Source organism: Scyliorhinus canicula, chromosome 8 (genome assembly GCF_902713615.1).
Source record: "Scyliorhinus canicula chromosome 8, sScyCan1.1, whole genome shotgun sequence".
NCBI lineage: Eukaryota > Metazoa > Chordata > Chondrichthyes > Carcharhiniformes > Scyliorhinidae > Scyliorhinus > Scyliorhinus canicula.
The window spans coordinates 63,837,586-63,858,352 of NC_052153.1; the positions used below are offsets into that span (position 1 = coordinate 63,837,586).

A 20,767-nucleotide genomic window follows, 5' to 3' on the forward strand; every position below is an offset into this window, starting at 1 on the left:
GAGGAAACACATCCAGTCCATCAAGATCCCCAAAGGTCAAGGTTTCATCAAGTTTCTCAATTTTTCCCTCAAGGTATCTTGCTGCTTCCCAGATATTGCTGCTCGCAAGTTTCAGACTGGAACAGAGATTAACTCGGCTCCTGTCTCATTGTGTGTATAGTTCCTACACTAAGGTCAGCATGGTTTCAAGGCAAGTGTAAACCATTGCTTTCCCTGGCATTACAATGACATACATTGCATTAAGTCTACAAGGACTAGTTTGCCAGTGAAAGCATTTAATTAGATGCAATGCCTAACATTTTGCAGGGATGGTGTCATGATATGCAAACATGCAAGACCACTCAATAGGACACAACCAATGGGCAGTCAGGACACAGGTGGCATCACCACAAGGGGACATGACATAAACACAATGAAAGGGATGAGGCGCACACACCCTGCCTCTTTCCACAGACAGACATCAAGAGTTAGACAGGATTGATCAGTAGCATCACACCCCAGCACGTGGCTTAGAGCAAGCTGGTACAGTTAGGCTGAGATACTACAGTTAGATTAGCAGAAAGTCGAACTCATTTGAGAACTGTGTTAATTGTTCAATAAACACATTGAACTCATTTCAGAGTCTGGAGCATCCTTTAGTTAAGACTGCATCAAGTAGCAGCCTTTGAAACAGCATAACACAACAGATGGGAAGGAAGAAAAAGACAGACAGGTCACATGAATAATAAAACAAAGTACTGCAAATGCTGAAAATCAGAAAGTTAGAAATTCAGGTCAGGCAGCATCTGTGGTGAGAAACTGATTTGAGGAGAGGTCAACTGGAAACATTGGGGGCAATTCTCCAGTACTGGGGCCAAGAGTTTGCACCGTCCTGAATGTAGTCGCGTTTCATGACAGCGCGAACCGGGCCCGGTTACGTATGATTCTATGAGGGGGCCAGCACGGTTCATGGTGCTCCAACATCCTTACGTGGTACAAAATGGGTGCCGTGCCAACCCACGCATGCACAGTTGGGCCAGGAAGTAGGCCCCGATTGATGGGCCAGACCCCATGGAGCCCCCCCCCCGGAGAAGGAGCCCCCCCACCGTTCCCAGAGTTCCCGCCAGCAGCGACCGGCACCGGTGAGACTGTCGTATCAGAGCGGCCGCTTGGCCCGGAGAATCGGTGGCCCCACCGATTCCTGCAGCCGGCGCCGCGCCAGCACAAATGGCGCCGATTCTCCACATCGGTGTCTGGGCATTGTGGAGATTCTCCGGCCTGGGACGCGGAGAATCACCCCATTGGGTGAGATTTACTTACAGGCCGCATCCGGCCAGAATTAGGACAGGATGTGGCCAGTATATCCCAAAGGTCTCTTCTGGAATTCCAGACGGTCGTTACACCCACCCCACGAGAGATTTAGCTATATATGTCATGATCAGAGATTTAAATCAGCCCCCAGGATCTATCGGCCCTAGCAAGAACCCTCACACAACACCCCCCTCCCCCCCCCCCCCCCAAAAAAAAAGCTGGGCACCATTTAGCACCGGTCTCTACAAGCGGGACAGGGTTGGCTTCTGAGCAGGGTGGCACCCTAGCAATGCTGATGCCACCAGTGGCATGGCTACCCAAGTGCCAGCCTGGCAGGGGCACCACCAGACAGTGCCATGGCATCCAGGTGGCATTTTTCCCCCACACTAGGGATTGGAACAGGGTGCCCTGCCCTATGAGGTGGGGTGCAGGGGGGCTCGAGGATCCACCCGCCCCCCCAACCAGTCTACCTGCAAAGGCAAACAGAGCTCCTCAGGAAATGTGACAGTGCAGCCTCGGCAGGGCATTCCCTACCCAAAACTGGACTTGTGCCCGATGCGGACTCATTATTCAATGGCTACAAGTAGTTTCTGGACCATACCAAAGTTATTAAGGGGTGTAATTGTTTAGAGACAGGATACCCTTTATCATAAATGGTCCCTGGCAAAACCTTGAAAGTCACAAGGGTGGAGAAATGTGGGAAACTTGGTAGATATGAGCTTTCAGAAAACTTTGGTAAATACCAAGGGAGTGGGCCAGTGGGAAATTGCACTCAAGCTAGATTTCATGTGTTATACATGTTATAGAATCACAATTCCTACAGTGCAGAAGGAGGCCATTCAACTCATCAAGTCAGCATCAACCCTCTGAAAGAGTATCCTACCCGAGCCCATTCTTATAAATGCACCTAACCCACGAGCACAAGGCAATTTACCATGGCCAATCCACTTAACCCGCACATCTTTGAACTGTGGGAGGAAACCAGAGCACCCAGAGGAAACCCACGCAGAAAGTACAAACTTCACAGTTCGTTACCCAAGGCCTGATTTGAACCCAGATCCCTGGCATTGAGGCAGCAATGGTAACCACCGTCCCACCCCAGTCCAGCAATAGTTGCATGAGATAATTATTCAAGGTTCATGACAAATGCAGGGAAACTGTAGTTAATGCCAACAGGTTATATTGATAGATTTGGTGTAAATCAAAAGAAAGGACAATTGTCACTTGCAGAATGAACATATAGCACTAGATCCAGATAATTCCCTTAGGGAAACAGTGACCTTGAAAAAGGCTGAGGAACAGCTAGAAGTTTAAAAGAGCCTCAGCTCCTCAGAGGCTCAGGCTCAACCTGACCAAATTACTTCAACAGCTTAGACCTAGATTGCCTAGTGATGTCTATAAACATGACAGACTGAACTGTACAGGTTTTTCATTTCAGTTTAAAGTAAAATAGAATCAGAGAAAAATGTTACAGTACAGAAGGAAGCCATTTGGCCAATCTGGTCTATGCCAGCCCTAGGACACCCAGGTGCCCTTTCGAATCCCACCTTCCTGCAACCAGTCCATAGCGCTGTATATTAGAGCACTCAAGGTGCAGATCCAGGTACCATTTAGAGGAGTTAAGGGTCTCTGCCTCCACTACCCTCCCTGGCAGCAAATTCCAGACTCCAACTACCCTCTGTATAAAAAAAATACACTTTCTGCCACTTCTCTCAAATCCTTGTCCCCGTTTCTAGAATTCAGCACTGGGGAAACAATTTTATCCTGTCCAACCCATCTCTATACACCTCAATTAAGTCATCCCCCGGCCTTTGTTCCAAGGCAAAAACCCAACCAACCCAATCTCTCCTCAGCCACACTTTTCTAGCCCTGGCAAAATTCTTGTAAATATCCTCTGCACTCTCTCCAGAGCAATAACATCCTTCCTGGTAACGGCACACTATATTCTACTTGTGGCATCATCAGTGTTTTACACAATTCTCACATTACATCCTTACTTTTATATTCTACATCTCTGCTGGCATTCCATGTGCTTCTAACAACCTGGTCTACTTGAACTTCTGCCTTTAGCGACCCGTGTACCTGTACGCCAAGATCTCACTTCATCTACCGGTCTTCATATATTCATATTCCCATTTGTCCTGTTTAACCTCCCTAAATGCATGACCTCAACAAATTCCGTTAAATTCCTTCTTCTACTTGACCGTCTACTTCACCAGACCATCTAGATCGTTTGGAAGGCTAGTTATCCTCTCCACTGTCCACCACTCATCTTTGTCATCTGCAATTTCCCAATCATGTTCCCTATCGCATCCAAATCATTACACAAAACAGCAAGGGTCCCAACACCACCACTTTGTGGAACACCAATTTAAACATCTTTCAATTGCAAGGGTAGCCATCAACCATCACCCTTTTTCCCGTTGCTAAGCCAAGTTTTTTTAAATTCTGTTTGCCACATCACCCTATATCCCATAGGCATTCACTTCCTTAAACAATCTGCCATGTGTGACTTTGTCAATCACCTTGCTAAAATCCATGTACACCACATCCACTGCACTACCCTCAGCAACCCTTCTCGTTACTTCCTAATTCAATCAAATTTGTGAGGCAAGAGCTTTGTTTAACAAGTCCATGCTGACTATTCCTCTCTGGTCCATGCCTGGTTTGTGACAGTTAATCCTATCTCTCAGGATTGATTCTACTAATTTGCTGACTACTGACTCAAGACTAATTGGCCTGTAATTGTTTGGCTTTCCCTTCAATCCGTTTTAAACAAAGGAACCAAGTTTGCATTTCTCCAGTCCTTTGTACCTCCTGTGTCAAGTGAGGATTGGAAAGTCATCCTCAGCATCAGCCATCTCCTCCCTAAACGCGTTCAGTAACTTTGGAAACAATCTGGCCCTGGCAACTTAACGATTTCAATCATTTGAGTACTTCCTCTCAATGATTATGCCATCCAATATGCGACACCCAAGGTATGGAGCTCGATAGATCAGTTGTCAATGTCCTAAATGTCCCAATAGAAACCGAGTAGCAAGCTATTGGACAGTAGTCAGGTATATCACGACTACAATTGAAAATTTGGGAGCCAAGATCAGAAAAGCAGGCTTCCACTCCACAAGTAGAAGTTTCCCCCAATTCCATGGAAGTCTTCCTTTCATTCCAATTACTAAATTCCCAAGTTGTGTAAGTCTGTCACTTGCTCAAAGAATTTAGTTACCATTTTACCGGTCCCGCTTACAATGAGAAAAACAGTCTGGGTTCGCTTCCTGGATACGAGTCTATTAATCTATTAAACAGCTAATCCCCTTGGATGTTCAACTGAAAAAAATACTTGCCTACAGCCTTGCAAACTCCTTTAGCTGGATCCATTTGATATCCAGTTTGGCATGCGCACATATAGCTTCCTTCTAAATTAATGCAAGTTTGACTGCAGGTCCCAGCAATATTGCATTCATCAATATCTGCAAATAAAGCACCAATATCCTTTAGAGTTTCATCAAAGGACTTATTATTTCCTTGTAGAATAATAGTGAGGTAAACTTACCATCACAAGTTTCATTAATCAACTGAAAACCAGTGGGACAAACACATTCATAGCCAATGATCAGATCTTTACAGATTTGAGAGCAGCCGCCATTGTTATCCAAGCACTCATTCACATCTGGAGAAAAGAATGAAATCATTTTAGAACACTTCTCCCAATAAAATAACTTCCCCAATTTTTAATGCATACAATTGTTTTGTTAATAAGCTACAATATCTAAGCATGACTTATTGCATTGCAGAGGCAAGTTTGACTCAATCTGATGCAATTTCAATTCAATATTCTATCGGCTTAAGTTGATCCTACCAGTTCCATATACTTGTATTCTAATGGAGATGCCCAAGTCGGAGTGGGGTGAGCTCCTCCACAAACAGATCATGGGCGGGATTCTCCCATTGGGAGGCTAAGTGCTGACGCCAGAATAAAAATAGGGGTTTTACACTTGGGCGTCGGCACCCATTCCGGGACCCCATTCTGCGGCCCACAGGGGGCTAGGACAGCACTGGAGCAGCCCATGCTGATCAGTTGCCAATCCCAGCCTGAACGCACCGTCGCTGGGTCCACATATGTGCAGTTGGGCTGGCACCAACTAGTGCATGCACAGTGGCCTTCCTCCCTGCGCTGGCCCCTATGCCAAATGGGGCAGGGCTACAGGAGCCGGCGCAGAGGAAAGGAGGCCGGGGGGGGGGGGGGGGGGGCAGAGAGGCCAGCCTGCCGATCGGTGGGCCCCGATCGCGGGCCAGGCCACTACAGACCCACCTCCTCCCCACAGGCCGCCCCCCCAGACCCTTCAATGCAGAGGCCCTGCTGGTTCAGAATGTTAGAATGGCACCGGCGGGACTCTGATTTTTGATGGCCGCTCAGCCCATTCGGGCTAGAGCCGGGTCAGAGAGTCGGCGCATACCCCGACCGGTACCACGTGGCACCGATTCTCTGCACTGTGGAGAATTGCATCCCGGCGGCGTGGCACGATTTGTACAGCGCCGCGCCGATTCTCCCACCTGGTGGGGGGGGGGGGAAATTCCGTCCCAGAAACATTTCATCACAAGGCTTAGTTGCATAATTCATACTCCAGCTAGAAGCCAACAGCAAGGAAAATTTGCACTAAAAATAATTAGATTCCCCAAACATTTCAGTTTAGAGGGACTTTATATCCCTTAGTAGTTTTTGGATAATGGTAATTCCTTTACCTGAAAGCAGCACCAAGTTAAATAGTGGCTGGTGGCACACAGGGTCCAGAACAGATACCAAGGAAGGAGAAGCTGTAAGCTGGGGAGATTCCAGAAAAACAAATGCCCACAGGAGAGGATTGCTTGGTCATAACCCAGTGTCTGCAGAGAATTGGTTAAGTCCTTGAAAGGGACTGGAATACTTAGGAACTGCAGCAGAAATTGGGCTAAAGGCACTGCCTACTAGCTCAAACCAACTATTAGATGTTTAATTTGAATTATACATTTCACAAAAAAAGTGAAACCTTGCATCTGAAATGTCTTTACTGGGGGTTTGTGTGGTTCTTTTGACTTATGGATCCACAAAGGGATCATGATAGTTTGCAAAAACATGGTTGTGGAAAGTGAATTAATTCCATGCCCACTAGTGTAGAATTAAGAATGTACAGTGCAGAAGGAGGCCACTTGGCCGAGCGGGTCCACACCAGGCCCCAGAAAGAGCACCCCACCCAATCCATGCCTCCACTCTATCCCCATAACCCAGCAACCCCACCCAACCTTTTGGACACCATAGGGCAATTTAGCATGGCAATCCACCTAATCTTCACATCTTTGGACTGTGGGAGAAAACCGGAGCACCCGGGAGGAAACCCACACAGACACTGGGAAAACGTGCAGACGCCACACAGACAGACACCCGTGGTTGTAATTGAACCCTGGACCTGTGAGACAGCAGTGCTAACCGCTGTGCCACAGTGCTATGTAGTCCAATATTTATTTATTTTTTTTTATTTGTTATTTTTTGAATACAAGTATAATAAAAGTCATAATTCACTGCATGACAAAAATCAGTCTTTAGGTTTAAAGCATGGCCAAAAACCATTTCCAGAATCACACTGCACTATTACTTGATTAGAACACTTAGTAGTACCAAGTACAATTAAAAGCTCTGTAACTCTAGCCAAGTATTGTGCAGGTTTTGTTTTGCAGGACGAAATGGGTTCAAATTAGTAAATCAAGAATCAAAGCTCTATATGCCTGCAATGTTACTAATTCACTACTTACTACACTTTTTGGATGGTTCATCACTCCAATCCCTGCAGTCTTGATGCTGGTTACAGACTTTTGTTACATCAATGCATTCGCCACTGCCACACTTAAAGTTAGTGGGTCCCATGCAATCTGTTGCTGCAGAAAGATAGGAAATACATTTATAATAAAGTTCTTCAGTCAGTCAGTTGTTCCAGGTGACACCATGCACTTACCACTTCTGCAGCCAGATTCATCACTGGCATCAAGACAGTCACTCAGTCCATTACATTTCCTGTCATTATGGATACAGGCACCATCGCCACATCTGAAGTGATCCGGTCGACACGTATGATCAGCTGCAGGTTAGAACAACATGTCACATGTAGGTCATGATCAGCTGCAGGTTAGAACAACATGTCACATGTAGGTCATCCATAGAGTTTTAAAACAAACAGCTAATGTCTGACAACAGCTGCTTATCCAAAGTTCAGTTTCTCTCCCAGGCAGCTTTTACAAATTTGCTTATTGGATTAAGCGGACAAAAATCTCAAATTATTTTAGTACCTCTTGCCCCATATTGTTTATGGAATGTAATTTGAGCACCAAAAAGAACATGAATGTGAGGGGTCTGGTGATGTCTAATCCAACTCCCATTTATAGACAGTTTCACAGAAGTTGTGACATGGACTTCCAGGGCAGCACAGTAGCATAGTGGTTAGCACAAATGCTTCACAGCTCCAGTGTCCCAGGTTCGAATCCCGGCTTGGGTCACTTTGTGTGGAGTCTGCACGTTCTCCCAGTGTGCGCGTGGGTTTCCTCCCACAGTCCAAAGATGTGCAGGTTAGGTAAATTGGCCAGACTAAATTGCCCTCAGTGTTAGGTGGGGTTACTGGGTTATGGGGATAGGGTGGAGGTATGGGCTTGGGTAGGGTGCTCTTTCCACGAGCCAGTGCAGACTCGATGGGCCGAATGGCCTCCTTCTGCACTGTAAATTCTATGAAAGCTAAAGTTTTACATAAAATCAGCAAAAATAAAAACAGAATTGAAGAGAATGTGCTGCAACATTTATCTTAATGATCTATCTATGACACCATCCTTTTATCATATGGATGCTCTGGCTTCCTCCCACAAGTACCGAAATACATACTGTTAGATAATTTGGACATTCTGAATTCTCCCTCAGTATACCCAAGCAGGCACCAGAATGTGGCAACTAGGGGCTTTTCACAGTAACTTCATTTGTGTTAATGAAAGCCTACTTGTGACAATAAAGATTATTATTTCAATGAAACAAAGTGTACCCAAAGTTATAGGTGGTGGTACAAGAGTTATGCGGAAGTAAACAGGAAGTTTCCAAGGATTCCATAGATGGGAAGGTTAGATCACACTTTGGATATCAAGAGAAAAATCAGAATGGAAGAGATCAAGAACTGCAGTGGAAGAATTGGATGGTCTTAACGATCCTCTTCAAAACAGTTTCACACAGCCATTTGTGTGGTCCTTGAAAATTTTAATATGCAAAAGGTTAAGTGTGATCAAATACTTTTGGCTGCCCCAAATGCACAAGTCACAAGTCGGCTTACATTAACACTGCAATGAATTCATTGTGAAAAAGCTGTTAATACTAATGGGATATGCAGTGTATACAAGCACACCACAACGGTGACAATGGGATCCTCTTTCTCTCTGGGGCTGTGGATTCTGGAGCAATAATGAACAGTTTTGAATTTGGCTAAAGATGGCCAACGGGTGGCAAAAACTAGTACAACCTACATCTGTGAATTAACCAATTGTAGACAGGGCAGACAGGCCAAATGGCCTTCCTCAATATGCTCCTTGGATGCAATCGTTAGATAGCACCTGGGTTAACCTCTTGCCCACTTTTTCACCTCACCCCACCTCCCCCTTAAAATCACAACTAGATGACAACACCAAAACAGTCACCCAAATACCTAAAGCAGAAAAGCTTGGACTACTTACAGCAGTTGGTTTCATCACTCCCATCTTTACAGTCAGCATCTCCATCACAGTACCAGTAACTATGGATGCATTCACCAGAGTCACACCGAATGGCATTTGGTGAACATGTCAGAGGATGGATGTGCCCACACCGGTCTGGCAATTCATCAGATTGGTCCACACAATCAGCATTTGTATCACACACCCAACTCAAGGGGATGCATTCAGAACTATTGCACTGAAACTCATGTGGGCTACAAGGAGATTTTGCACAGTCTTTTTCATCACTTCCATCACCACAGTCATCCTCACTATTGCAGACAAATACCATTGAAATGCATCTGCCAGTGGAGCATGTAAATTCTGTTTGGTCACAAGTTAAAGTTCCTGGAAAATGAATAAAAGTTAGTGTGCTTGAAAAAAGTATTTATCATCTGGAGTAATTTCAAAGGACAGTTCAATATGATTGAGAGGCAGACAATAGTATTAATATTGCCACTTAAAGCCTGCTTAAACACCAGTAGGATATATAATCACTTACAGGAAAGTACAGTTGAATTAAATTTCCTATTCGAATTAGATTTCCTATTTGAACTCATGCAAGATCAAAAACTACATGATCAAGCCTGTATGCAAGGGAAAATGAAATCTCTAGGTGACATGTCTGAAAAGTACTTCCCATAACAGAGAACTTCATCCAAAATTTGTGCACAAACCAGTAGTCCAGACTCAGTTGCCACAACTTCTAGCACTATATCTGAAGAATTAAAGTAATTTGGAGCAGTATCCATCCATCACCTTTGAACTAGTGTTTGTCAAAGGAGATCATTGTTCTAAGAATTGAAGGGATATGTGCTACCAATCAAACATTTGCAGAAAACACCCATCACCTTGGAACAAACGTCATATCACTCTGAAAGCCTATAAATTAGAGCCAGATCCATGTTCCACAAACATGGTGTCCAAAGTTGCTCAGTTCTCTAGATGTGGTCCAAGGAGGACTTTGAGATCTGGATGAAGTGCTTCAACTATACAAAGACCAACATTCCAACATTAAAATGTCAGAATATTTGCCAAGAATAATGATCCATATAATGGATTGTGTCTGTGGATGTCCCATGACTTCTAATTTACTGTTTTGTGGTCCAAAGTGGGCGACTCATACTTCCCTATTGTACTCCTTTTCCAATTTTATCACATGGTAGATCTATTGACCTCCCTTTGTCAGTTTACACTTCCAACTACACTGCTCTCTATTCTGCTTAACTTGGCCTCAAGAAACATTAATAGTAGCTCCATTCTTCCCCAAGAGTAAATGTGAACAGTGGAGTGCTCCAGAACCTTGCTGAATATATCCTGCTAATTATTCCTACTTCCAATTTGTACAGCCAGTTTACCCCTCAATGCCATGATCTTCAATCGCATGTGGAACTTGATAATTAAAAACCTTCATATAACGAAATTTCACAGATATTTCATTATTACATTAATTACAGATCAAACAAGATTAGGCTGGGTCACAATTCAGTAGAAAGTTGAATGTGCTACAGACACCAACAGATGTTAACTTGAACAGGCCTACAACTCAGGCTTCCCTTCGCCACCACCACCACACACACAAACGTGGCATTGGAAAAATTACTACAAATGTCTTAACTAACACCCAAGTAATTTGCTTACATTAATTAAGAGTTCACATCCCAGATTCAGTTTTACAAACTGATTTCTTTTCCTATTTAAAATAGGAACTAAACAGCTATATTCTAGCTAAGGGCCACAGATCTGAATCTCCAATGCTGCCAGAGTATTGAGAAGATGAAGAGATCAAACAAGACTGTAGGAGGGCATGCCAGGAGCAGCATCAGGTATATCCAAAAGAGAGAAGACCTGGTGAAGCTTCCAGAGGACAAATAGCAAAGAAACACATGGTACAGAACTAAGTGATTCCACAATCGATGGATCAGATCAGTCCTGCCACATCCAGCTTTTGAATGACGGTCAATTAAAAATACTGGAGTCAACAACATTACAAGTATCCCCATCCTCAATGATGGGGGAGCCTAGCATTTCAGTGCTAAAAGACAGGGCTGAAGCATTGGCCACAATGCCAGAAGTGCAGAATGGATGATCTATCTCCCCAGCATCAGATACCAGTCTACAGCCCATTCAATTCACTCCACCTTAACAGTTGAAAGTACTGCACATGGCAAGGGCCATAGAGCCCCAAAAACATTCCAGCAATAGTACAGACTTGTGCACCAGAACTAGCTGCACCCTTAGCCAAAGAGTACAGCTACTCAGCAGTTTGGAGAATTGCCCAGGTAGTGTACAAAAGGACAAATCCAACTTGGCCAATTACCATGCTAGTCTATCAAAAAAAGCAATGAAGGACAGTGCCATCAAGTAGCACTTGGGTCGCACCAGGACCACTCTGCTCCTCACCTCATTATAGCCTTAGCTCAACCTTGGTCAAGAGCTGAATTCCTGAGGAGAGGTCAGCAACTGCCCTTGACATCAAGGCTGTTTTTGACCAGTGTGGCATCAAGAAGCCCTAGCACAACTGGATTGAATGGGAATTATTGGCTGGAGTTAAAGCTAGCACAATATGTTAATGGGAGCATCTCAGTACCAGGACTTCACTGCAGAAGTTTCTCAGGTTAACATCCTAGGCCCAACCATCTTCAGTTGTTTCATAATTACCTTCCTTCCTAACAATGTTGAAGCTGTCCATGCCTATATGCAGAAAGACAACCTGTCCATGCCTTTATGCAGAAAGACAACCTGTCCATGCCTTTATGCAGAAAGACCTAGACAACATCTTGTTTAGTACCAGGCAAAGACCACCTCCAAATATATAACCATCTGTCCTTGGCATTCCTACAGCCAAATCCCCAGCATCAACATAACATCTTATTTGCGTTGCAAAAAGCTGGACACCATCCACGACAAGCAGCCTACTTGATTGACACATCAGCCATACATAAATAGCCACTGGAAAATCATATGCACTGGAGGCCTAGAAATGATGTCTTTGTGGAGTAGGTACAAATTGCATCCTGCTACACTGAAGTGACAAGTGGCAATGTGCTCCTGTGACAAATTTCAGCATTTCAAATTTTGAACGCAAGATCATGTGATTCTTCAAATCTTGTAAATTGCTGAGTTTCGTCTCTGCTAGTTTCAGATCTGAATGAGATCTTTTAGTTTAAAGTTGCCATTAAGGCTCTTTAGTGGTCACTGGCCACCAGCCTTAGTTAGGCTGGTGCCCAACAACTGAGGGGGAAAACAGAAACATTTAGCACCCTCTTTAAGTCGAGCAAAGCGTTTTCCCCCATCGGCATAGGATATGCACAGTTCATGGTGGGTATTGACATTTGTGCTCAATATTCATCCTGACATATCACAGCTCATTAAAAAAGTTTGTTTGGTGCCACATTACCACAGTTCTCCTCATCAGTGCCATTATCACAGTCCTTTTCACCATCACATTTCCAAGAGGTAGGAATGCATTGGAAAGATCCAGGGCCACAGCTGATTTTATGGATGGGACAAGTTTTCATGTCTGAAACAACATCCAAAAAAGTCAGGTTAGTTCAAAAATGCACAAATAGAAGCAGTTTGCTTTGTACGACTGCTCAGTCAAGTTCCTGGTGCCAAGTTTGTTTTTCAATCAGAGAATCAAGGCCACCCGGCCCATCGAGTCCACACCAGCACTTCGAAAGAACACTCCACCCGAGCCCCACAAACCAGTAACCCCACCCAACCCTTTTAGACATTTTAGCATGGCCAATTCACCTAACCTGCACATCTCAACTGTAGGAGGAAACGAGAGCACCCAGAGGAAATCCACACAGACATGGGGAGAATGTGCGGACTCCAATCACTGATTTATCCATGTATTTCCACTACAGAATGGAATTGGTTTCCACTACTAGAACTGAACTTGGGGCACACAGGATTGAATTTGGTCAGTCATTTGAAAGTTCTCCATCATCTCACCTGCTGCAGCTATTAGGTTACATCCAGATGTAAAAATGTAAAAATGCCACACCCCCTTAAAATATCAATTTGTGCACACGAATAAAGGCCAAATACATATTCCTATCCAGAGGCAAGAAGTGATAATACCCAGAGGCTATAAGCAATGAAAAAGTCTTTACATTACAAGAGTGATAAAGCAGATGCTTACGACATATTTCTGGACTTTCATCAGATCCATCTTTACAGTCCACATTACCATCACACAGCCATCTACTGGGTATGCATTGTCTGTCCCGGCACATAAAGTCCGATGCTGCACAGGTCACATTAGCTAGCAAATAGAAATAAGTGTTAAAACCATGCAGGTATTCAGTATTGAACAGCTCCTTTTGTACAAATAATTTAGCATGTTTCTGTCACCCCACGTAAAAAACAGTGGAGAAAAGAATGTAATCATAAAGGATAAGCAAAAAAGGTGGAAATTCAAGGAACACTAAATACTAGCTTGCTCCATCTTGTACTTCATTAGGGTAAGTCATACGGAGGCTGAGACTGAAGGCCTACATGTTTATATTAAGGTTTAATTTCTTCAGAGTAAAGCTATCAATTCACTAAAAGACTATTACTTTACAAACAATTAGGTTATCATTTATGCTGGGAATGAATACAGATTAACCTTCAGAAATACATGTTTCAATAAGTTATCATCCCTACAAGTCACCTGCTCTCCAGTGTTTTGTTATGCTCTTGACAAAGCATAAGCTGCTTCCTTGATGTGCACTCTGACAAACGAAGGTTCAGACTTGGAGATAGCTTCAACACATTTATTAAACTGTTAACGATTCTCCTACGTCTGTTAATCCTGCTATAACTACTCCGACTGACAAACCAGTCTGCTACAATCCACGTGGTGGGTGATGTGTTCCAAATCAACCCCGTGCACTCATGTGCACTGGAAAGAGGAAGATCATGTGCGCTGTGTTCTTATATATGGGCTGGTGTAATGCCCTCCTGTGGTAGTGTCACCTGTGCGTGTTGTGAATGCCCATTGGTAGTGTCCTATCTTACTGGCCTATTGGTTGAATGTCTGTCATGCCTCTGATGCTCCCTCTAGTGTCTATCTAGTCTATGTGTATTTACATTAACCCCTTGTGTATTTACAGTGATGCATATCACCACAGTTCCAAGTTAATCTACTGTTTGGTTATTTCTGTGAGGAGACGGCTTGGCAGGAAGATGTGCAAGAAAACTGCTGATATGTACCTGCCACACAATACTGTCCATCCTCAAGTATCATTCCATGGGGACACAGGCAGATTGATTTCTCGGAATAACTGTTAATTTGAGGTGCAGGCACACACATATATTCACAGCCTCCATTCACACTGCACCAGTTTCTTCCTAAAAAGGATCAAATAATTTTTAAAATAATTAGTATTGAAAGCACATGGTGAATTGCCAATCCCCCCAAAAAAAAAAGATATTGCATACTTAGCAAGCTCAATTGAAAATTTCAGATACTGGCTTTCAGATAGTTGAATCACAGTTAAGATAGAGGCTATAAGCTTCCAGTGTGACATTTTAATCACCAATTCTTTCCAACTTAATTACATTTTGCATAATACTGTTGTAACAATTCCACAAACTCTGTTCCTTAATATAGCACTGATATCAATTCCTCCTGCCCCTAAATAAATTACCAGTAACAGCACCTTATTTAGTCTTCAACACTAACATTAACAATACCTTGGTCTTATGCCCATAAGATCTTTAGTAGCGCCTACCTATCCTCGACAGGTTTGTTCTACTATCTCTTAAGAACCATCATATTTCTCTAGCCTAGCTCAGACACTTCCGGAGGCTGCCAGACCTGCTGAGATTTACCAGCATTGCTTTTATTTGTTTCCACTTGGGGAGACTGGTTGGTATTTTTGACCATGTAGGTTTGCAGCACAAAACTGAAAACCCAAGTATGCAGGTCTGTCAAAACATCACTTCAATAGTGACTGCCTTCACCTTATGTTGTATAATCAGCAGAGTTGATTTTTATTTGACCAATAAAACAGTACAAACTTACCCGATGGCTGAATTAACTTATGATAAATAATGACATCTTGCGGTCCATTCAGATTAGAGGCCAAAGTTACCAGATGTTGACCAGTGAACTTGTTGGCTTCATGAATGGCTTCATTCTCCTGATCAATCCAGAAGACACTATCCTGGAACAGAAATGGTTTTATTAACCCACACTGTACTCCAGTTAAGAGATGCAGCCCTTGTACATGTGGATCATATTTTCACATCTAAATCAAAGCATTCATTTATCTTCAAAAGGATTGAATCCAAAATGGTTACCAGAATCTCCAACAATCTAACCCAAGCAGCAAGTACAACCAACAGGGAACAAAATGGCTAAGGAGAATACACCCATGTCAGAAATGGAGTAGCAATAGCTTTCAAAAGCACCAGGGCAGGGTTCTTTCCAGTAAAATGCTCCATGCAAATATTTTCCAGCCTGATTTTCAAATAGGGTATAACTATTGTAGGATTAGTGTCAAGCAACAGGGGCCATGTGTACACAGAGGATAATTGAATGTCTTGGAATTTTGCAGATTCACTTCTGCTCTAATTTTTGGATCAGAATGCATGCAACATCACTGTGGGATTTGGCAGGAGTGTTGGGCAGAGGATGCAACATAATTGGGATATCAAATATGATTGACATGTCGTGCAGTCAGATTATAAAAATTATTTCCAACATTCTTGTCTCACCTGAAATACTGAGACAGCAAGTGGATGGGCAAGGAATTCTCGTGACTGCAGCACAGTTCTTCTATCCTGACCATTTAGATCTACGCTCGATAAGGTGTGCAACTTGGAGTCAACCCAATAGAGGCGGCTTTTCACCAGATCTGGGGGCAAAAAGTAAGGGTTAAGTCAGGTTTCAGTAGAAGGCATTAAGCAGGTTTCAATAAGAGTCATACCAAGTGTAATGCCATTTGGCCACTGAATCCCTCTGGTAACAAGGAGCTGCCGACCCACACCATTCATTCCTGATTTTTCTATCTTTGCTGGTTCACCACAGTCTGACCAGTAAACAAACCTATAAAAACAAAGTCAAGAAAAGTCTACATTGCAGTACAATGGTTTTTGTTGCCAGCTATGTAATTCCTCAAATTTACATTGCTGATAGGATTTAGCGTTTTACAGCGTTTTACAAAACAAGTTAAATTAGACATCAGCTTGTGCTGCAAAATGAGCATGGCCAATGAGCCATTTCAGAAAGATGATTATAACCTTGTAAAAGCTTCAAGTTATTACAACCATTTTCAAGGCAGTGTATCCAGCCTTCAACGACTAAAGTCTGTATTCCCTCATGTCCATTACACACCTTGACTGTATTACTACCCATTTCCTAGTGTTCATTTTCAACTCCACATCACTATTTTCAGCATACGTGGATGGCTGGATGGCCAGGGTTAACATTCAATTTGTACCCAGTTTGGTGGGATAACATTGCCATAAAACCCTGTACTTTCTGCCCCAAACTACAATCTCAGCACCAAAACAGAACACTAGCACTAAAATTACAGAAGGTAGAACTACTATACCCAGATAGTGGATCGACTTCAATTGAACCTGGTTCCTTTAGGTCTGTGTCAAAGAGGATAGTCCTTTTGGCTCCATCAAATGTTGCAATGGAGATTGTTTTAGTACGACGATCAGTCCAGTAGAGATGCTTGTAAACCCAATCAACAGCAATTCCCACAGGGATGCCCACATCCTTCAATACTATGGAATAACCAGCTCGGTCTTCCCACTTAACAGACATGCTAAACAAGATGAAATAATCAGTTATCCAAGTACTGCATCAAACAAAATCATTTAATTTCTCCAAGAGAACTCAATTACTGTCTGTAGTTGTGTGGAAAGACAGTGACAGTGTCACTGGAATAGTATTAGAGACACAGAGCAAGATCTGGAGACTAGGGTTCAAAACTTAGCTTAAAAATCCCATTTGGTTCACTAATGCCATACTTACTCAATCTGGCTTATGCATGACTCCAGATTCACAGCTATATGGGTGACTCAAATACCCTCTGAAATGGAGGGCAGTTAGGGACAGATAATAAACGTTGGCCCAGCTAGCAAACACCCCTGTTGCAAGAATGCTATATGTTGCATTATATGAACCTGGGGCAGTAATGGTTTAAAGGTTGGGGTAAAGGCATGCATGTTGCAGTAATATTTTTTTAAAATCTTGGTTTAAAAGACAGACTGCCTGCAGGAGATGCAATCAATATACTGTAAGCGAGAGATTACTCTTTCAAGCCATGCTTATGTTTGCAAGGAGGGGCTAAAAGGGTTTTTGGAATTCTGGGGATTAGATAGAGTATTTAAATTTGTAAATCATTGGATTGGAACGGATAGGGCATGTAATTGATGAGGAACCAAGTCTGTAGCAGTCAGTTTCTGGGAGCTGGGAGCCAACAACAGCTTTTGCAAAATGCTGTCAGGTTAAGCAGTAGCCCGACACATTAAATAATCTGCAGGCTGTTTCTGGACAGGACACCTTTCTTCCTCTTAAAGCAGTCTTGAAAATATCCAGAGGCTGGCAAATAATTCTGTGTTTACTAACTTGTGGTTTTTGACCGGTGAGGATAACAAAAAAAATCAAATTAGGGGGAATTAAGCATGGCCAATCCACCTATCCTGCATATCTTTCAGTTTGGGAGAGAAGCCCACCCAGACACTGGGAGAATGTGCAAACTCCACACAGACAGTGACCCCAGCATCAAACCCAGCTCCTCAGCACCATGAGGCAGCAGTCCTAAAGTGGTGATGGTTTTGCTTGATTGGAGATAGAGAAGGTACAGCGAGAAGTTGTTCCCTTTCATTTAATCGTTAAACTTTGGTCATGGTGTTAAGGCAGTTTAACGCTGTTAATGAAGTTCTCCCATCACCTTGTGTTAGAATCACTCCAAGAGTGAAATATCCTTTCAAGTTACAATTATTTTAAAAAATGTAAATGGGGTCCAGTATCTGGGCAATTGGTGTTTAATCTCCGATCTGGTCTGGGATTGTAATACTGTAAAATGAATTTGGGAAAAAATGTGGGATCTCGATTCAATTTCCCCACGCATCAAATAAAAGGAGATATTTTAGTTCAGGACACTTGTGAAACCTCAGATTAATGTTTCAGCAAGCTAGGATTATACACAACACAACATTACCTGAAAATTGCCTGCTGGTCCAAGTCAGCCCAGAATATTGTCTGTTCAGCAATATCAGCATCCAGTGCTACAGCATTTCTCAGCTGCATTGCCACCTGAGTGTACTCATGATGCTGCAGTCCAAGCTTCCGGATGTCATGGCGATTCACGAAGATCAAATAAGGCTCTTTCCCTATGCACATTAATAACTATAAGAACCAGCATAAAGAGCCAAAAAACAACTCAAAACCTCCACACATTCTAAATTGGTTTAGGAACAGCATTTTAAAGTCCAGAAATATCAATCCAATACTCCCAACTGCACCAGAGCCCTTGCAGACATTCTACCCTACAATATAGCTGCAAAGTGAGGTCAATTAACCCACAGGTTTTTTAAAAAAGGATGTCCTGAAACTTATCCAGTCTAAGTTTATGTACCCAAGTGCCAGGCTATACATAGAGATTGAAAACCTCTTCTATTAATCTCCAGTTTAAGCAATTTTGTTGTACTTGCCAACTGCTTTGCACACTCCATTCGCTGGATCCACATGATATCCTTGGTGGCATTCACATTTGTAGCTCCCTTCTAAATTGATACAAATTTGACTGCAGGTTTCAGGTGTTTGACATTCATCAATGTCTGGAAAAGAAATAAGGAATTTCATGACAATCAATCATTGAAGGTGACCATTTTCCATAAGCCTGTTTTTTTTTGTTTTTTTTAAAGATTCTTACCCACACAAGTCCTTGTAGACAAGTGAAAGCCTGTTGGACATCCACATTTGTAACCAATAAGAAGATCAGTGCAGGTGTGAGAACATCCTCCATTGTTCGTTAAACATTCATTCACATCTGCAAAGACAAAAGTCCAGACATCAGATCACCACTTCCCCAGTCGAAACATGTCAGAATGGAATTGAAGAGAATTATACAAAATAGATACAAATTCAAATCTTTAGCTTCATTACTAGTTTTTAAATAATGTATATGTGCAGTCAAAATGCAAGGCAAGTTAATGACAGTTATATCCGTGGAGGCAGGATTAACTAACACAAGTCAGGAAAACATCCAACCACCACAATTTAAATGTTCAGAAAAAAAATACAGGACTTAATATGGTTAAGGATTACTGTAATTCAATGCCAAATAAACAGGTTTGAATGATTTCAGCATTTATCAGTCTCAATTCTAGCTGTCCTAGAATATGGATAGCTACTCAAACAAAATCACATCTGCAACCACAAAAGTGTGTTCTGCCATCAATTTCAGGATCACAAGGATGCCTGGAACGCTTCCAACATAGAATTAAGTGGCCAAGATTAATCAAATTGTAAAAGGATAAGGTCAGACATTTGGAGCCATGGAAATTGCAAGAAGCCCAAATGGTAAAAATTGGAGGTTGTCTAGAAGAATCAGCAGGCTCAGGTTTGAGGGATGCCTCTCGACACTGAATGTACATATTACAAGATACAATGAACTAGCACAGAACTCAAATCACAAGTGTTGAAGGCTCAAATAGGGAAGAATGCAGTCTGTGATCATCCAGTATTCCAATTGGTGATCAATAAACAAATTGTAAAGGATAAAAAAAAAAACTTGGGAGTTAACAAAAATAGGAGTAGGCCATTTGGTCCCTCAAGCATCATCTTCATGGAGGAAGACAAAGCCTCCCTCAAATGCAACAGAACCAAGATTGAGGACCTGTAGTGTTAATGTACTAGAGACAATAGGACTGGATCTGAAGATCTGAAGATCTACATCCCAGGGTGAAGAAGGTGGCTTTAGAGATGTGATAGGCAATCATTTTTCAAATCAATGCTGGAATGGTTTCTGTCGATTAGAAGGTAGCAAATGTAATCCCACTGATCAAAGGAAGAGGGGAAATACACAGACATGTTAGCAGAATCTCTTAAAGGATATGCTACCAAGACATTTCAAAAATGATATTAGTCAACATTAAGGGCAAGGTTAAAAAAAGTTGCAACAGATGAGAAGTGGGTGTTTTTTTGTGAAGGCCTTAAAAATCCAAATACACAAAGTCCCACATAGGAGATTAAAAATGTAAATGTAACCACAGCCCCAGAGGACCATATGTTGCAAGGGTGGTGATTTAAACCAGAGGATCAGCTCAGGCAAGGGGTAAGTTTGAGAAGCCTTCATGAATAACCTCAGTACAGGAATTCAACCTACGCTGTTGAGTCAGTGTTTAGCCAACTGAGCTAGCAGATTCCCTATAGGAGTAGTAAGCAAAATTAGCACATGGGTTTTGCCGGGGGGGGGGTGGTGGTGGTTACTGGCATTGATTGGAGACGGTTGACAGTAGGAATGAATAGGTCATTCGCAGTCTGCCAAGCTGTGACTAGTGGGATGCTGCAATGGCCAGTGCTTTGGTCCTAGCCATTCACAATCTATAACAATGATTTGAATGTGGGAACCAAATGTAATATTTTCAAATTTCCTGATAAAACAGAATGAGTTTGCTGCAAAGAGGCTTTGATCTCGGCCGAATTCTGAGTGGGCAAGAACACAGCAGATGGAATGTGGAAAAGATTACCCACTTGTAAGAGAAACAG

The 20,767-nt window shown here is 42.6% G+C and overlaps 1 protein-coding gene across 1 annotated transcript in view; it reads right to left on the minus strand.

Moving 5' to 3' along the window:
* The window catches only part of LOC119970288 (low-density lipoprotein receptor-related protein 2-like), a 118,483-nt gene that overhangs the window by 42,984 nt on the left and 54,732 nt on the right, over positions 1-20,767 (minus strand). Inside the window, exons 30-44 of the mRNA XM_038804667.1 lie at positions 18,930-19,046; positions 18,709-18,834; positions 18,216-18,387; positions 16,593-16,814; positions 15,966-16,084; positions 15,754-15,893; positions 15,059-15,200; positions 14,245-14,382; positions 13,190-13,312; positions 12,440-12,562; positions 9,022-9,387; positions 7,275-7,397; positions 7,075-7,197; positions 4,841-4,957; positions 4,632-4,757 (exon numbers count right to left, since the gene is read on the minus strand). Coding sequence (XP_038660595.1) covers positions 4,632-4,757; positions 4,841-4,957; positions 7,075-7,197; positions 7,275-7,397; positions 9,022-9,387; positions 12,440-12,562; positions 13,190-13,312; positions 14,245-14,382; positions 15,059-15,200; positions 15,754-15,893; positions 15,966-16,084; positions 16,593-16,814; positions 18,216-18,387; positions 18,709-18,834; positions 18,930-19,046 — 2,277 coding nt within the window. The remainder of the gene's footprint in view (positions 1-4,631; positions 4,758-4,840; positions 4,958-7,074; positions 7,198-7,274; positions 7,398-9,021; positions 9,388-12,439; positions 12,563-13,189; positions 13,313-14,244; positions 14,383-15,058; positions 15,201-15,753; positions 15,894-15,965; positions 16,085-16,592; positions 16,815-18,215; positions 18,388-18,708; positions 18,835-18,929; positions 19,047-20,767) is intronic.